Source organism: Nicotiana tomentosiformis, chromosome 1 (genome assembly GCF_000390325.3).
Source record: "Nicotiana tomentosiformis chromosome 1, ASM39032v3, whole genome shotgun sequence".
Taxonomy (NCBI): domain Eukaryota; kingdom Viridiplantae; phylum Streptophyta; class Magnoliopsida; order Solanales; family Solanaceae; genus Nicotiana; species Nicotiana tomentosiformis.
In genome coordinates, this window is record NC_090812.1 from 8,534,752 (window position 1) to 8,538,369 (window position 3,618).

The 3,618-nt window shown below is 33.7% G+C and overlaps 1 protein-coding gene across 1 annotated transcript; it reads right to left on the minus strand.

Annotated features, from left to right (window-relative positions):
* Positions 1–270: 270 nt before the first annotated feature.
* Positions 271–3,307, minus strand: LOC104092118 (probable WRKY transcription factor 12). Its single transcript, XM_009597629.4, has 4 exons — positions 2,978–3,307; positions 2,573–2,646; positions 1,666–1,827; positions 271–511 (listed from the first exon to the last, which is right to left on the minus strand). Exons 1-4 carry the CDS (start codon positions 3,305–3,307, stop codon positions 349–351), a joined length of 729 nt encoding a protein of 242 aa, XP_009595924.1. The 3' UTR covers positions 271–348.
* Positions 3,308–3,618: the final 311 nt, after the last annotated feature.

The window sequence follows — 3,618 nt, forward strand, 5'->3', positions numbered from 1 at the left end:
TTAGGGAGCGTTTTACCCCAATGTGGGACTTTGCGGCACTGATTTAGTCATGCCTCAATATGAGTATCGGATACCGGGTGAGAAACAAAATAACCATAGATAGGGAGAGGACCAACTTAATTATAGGTTTTTAACTTTAATATGATATCAAATTAACAGGCAAAATTGTCCACTATATATTAAATATAAATTATGGGCTTGACATATTGTTAAGCCATACATAATACGAAATAAGAATCTAACGTAACAAAGTAATAAAATCCACCATAGTAACATGACAATATAATGATTTGTGACAATATAATATTTGGTTTGAAAGAGGTAGTATATACATAAGCTCTGATTTTTCTAGAAAGAGGTGAAACAATCATGTTCGGAAGAGTTTGAATCATCAGAAGGAGAATGGTTATGTCTACCTTCATAGGTTGTTATTACCATACGGCAATCTTCTGAAAGCCTTTCAACTCTCTTCTTCACTCGGCAATTACTATGTGTACATCTATAGTAACTCCTGCAGTAACAAAAATATGTATCTGATAAGCAAAACATTTTAATTTTAAAACTAATGATCAGAAATTAGTTGAAACCAAATCAATTTAAGAAACAATTGTTACACAAGTATGTAGATAAGCATTGTACAAGCAGAAGATCAATAATTTAAACTTTTGGGTTAAATATATATATATAAAACATTCATAGGTTACATGCCAGGTTTCGAGCATGATCTACACAAATTTCTCCCGTAATTTGATTCGGTACATTATTAACCTTAATAAAAGGTATTGAACAAGAATTTTCAATAAGATATTTAATTTCTTTAGAAATGTTTAATTAAGTTGCATTGCATGTTAAAATATGCAGTGGGTATACATATGCATTTTCAATTCTATTACTCCAATTTGGTCATACTATTTTGGCACGAATCAACCAACATAGTCAAAATCTAGAGAGAGCTTTCTTTTGTAATTCGACTGATCTCCCAAAAACCATAAATAGCATTTTGAAATTACTTCGTTGTCACATTTACAGGGTTTGAATTGAACGAGATATATTTGAACAAATGCATCATCAAAAGACTTATTTAGTTCTATAGCAATTGATACCTAAAGCTAGTTAGCCAACTATAACCAAATTTCTCTCTAACCTTGTTTGGGCCATAATATATATATATATATATATATATATATATATATATATATATAGGAAATATTTAATACAAGGTAATTGGAAAAAGGAGAAAAATACTCAAACAAATAAAGCCAAAGTACAAAAATACAAATCAATAAAAAGGAAGCAGAGGAAATAATGGTTAGAGGAGAACTCAACAGATATAGATGGACCATCCCTAGTGTCAACACTCTCTTCCACTACTGGATATAGAGTAGAAGTAATAATACCAATTTATACATTTCTTGTACTTCCCAAAACTATATGTAGGCACACCATCATTTTCCCCAGTTTCTATTTTAATTTAAACTTGAAGAAATTTGGTAGTATGAAATATTAGGTTCAGTGTCCGAATTGAATCATCGTTCGAGAAATGACAACTCATGCCAAGTTGAGAAAAATTAAATGTAGTTGCTCTTTTCAAAGTTTAGGAGAAGGGATTAAATTAAGCCCAAAAAAATTGGTAATTAGGGCAAATTAAGATCATTAGCTAGGTACCTGGGATGAAGGCTGTTCTTGACAACTTTTTGGCCATATTTTCTCCATTTATATCCATCATCAAGAACATCAATATCACTCCTTGTTTGGAAACAAAACCTTGGTTCTCTTAGCTTTCTCCTTATCTTCACCTTTCCTTTGTCTGAAGATGAATTCTTCCACCTACACGTTTTAGAGACCTCAATGTTAGTAATCACTTGAGTTCACAATAATATATATACTTATACTATATAATATAGATACTTCTGGTAGCAAATTAAAAATGAAGTCTTATCATATGTGTTGAATCTGATGACACACATGTGGGTAAAAATAGTTGAGCATTATAATTTAAGTGGATGTAACACTTTGTCCTTCTCAAATTGCACTACACCGTCCACCACATAGTACAAACCCACAGTATTTATTCACATGTTGAATAGAATTAAAGAGCCTAGCTAGAAACGTTACAAGAAATTATATGTCTGCCTGAATGCCTAGATCTTCGCAGATTCTAATCTAAAGCATGAAGAAACTTCTCTAGGGTAATAAATAGTGGGGTTGAAAATAGAGGAGCAAAGAGTGCTTTTTTCTCAACCTACTGATCTGACTAATTTGAATACGCGCGCACCGTTGAAAACCCATCGCCACCGAAAAAGAACTTCGTTATGAGAACTCAAACCCATGACATCAGATTAAGGGTGAAGAAATTTTTACCATTCCGCAACAACCTTCAACGGTTATTAATTAAGAGATATCTACCGTTCAAGGCTCCAACCATTCCTTTAGATTCAGATGGAATGAATATATAAGCATAAAGTAGCTCTTTTTGCAAATGAAAATTTGTATGTATGCCGATTGGTGAAAGAGTATTAGAACATTTTACTGTCATTTTGGAAATAGCTCAGAGAGATAGAGAGAGAAATACCATGAATTGTTACCCTCGCTGGCATTACCGCTGCAATTTTCGTCATTAACAATCTTGGGATCTAGTGTTTCCACCTATGTAAGGTTGATCCATAGAAAGACGCCATTAATTAATCAACAAATTAAAAGAGATGAGCAAAAGGTAAATTAAGAATAAAATAGAGAAACCCTAAAAGAGATATCGCAATATTTGACTGTGTTATATCAGAAAGACAAGAAGCTTGTATTCTTTGTCCCGTATGATAGTACTGACTGGATCAATTTGCGCGCATTTGACTAACCAGATACTTACTATCTTCCACCAACACAAACATTTGGTAACTTTTGTTACAAACATCTCGTAACTTTTGTTCATCAAAACTTAAGCAAATGAGACGAGAAGAAGTCTGTAAAACCGAATAATTACCTGATTGTTATTCCAAGAAGGTCTATTGACAAGTTCGTTGTGGTTAAACCCTAGGGCACTGCTAATGTTATTTGAGGCGGCTGCAACGGTGGCGTTTGTGGTGGTGGTGGGAGGCGTGACGGTGGTGGTGGCAGCAGCTTGTAGAGGCTGAGGTAGTTGAGAAGACAGTTGTGAGTGTGAGGAAGGAGGAGCTAAGAAGCTCATCATCTGGTTATGATCTGCAAAGTGTACAAACCCCAAATCATGGATATTATTGGCATGAGAAGGAGGTGCTGAGAAAGATACTTGTAAGTCATAGTTGTTTAGCTCCCTTTCTTCACCCCTTTCCATTCTTTCTTTAATCTTTTGATTTCTTGATGTTTTGAACAATTTCTTCTGTTGTTGCTGCTACTTCTTCTTCTTCTAATGGATGTAATTTGGTCAATTACATGTATTCGTACGCCGTGTGGGGTTCCAAGAAGAATATTTGTGTTATTTCTTTCACCAACATAGGAATTTGAACTTCTCTTCTGGTCAACTGGTAAACGCTACAAGGAATGTATGTACAAATATATAAGCATTTATTTATAAGGATTTAATTGATATGCACGAATTGTTGTGTAATCAATACGGTTTAACAAATTATAATTATTAGGTTAGCT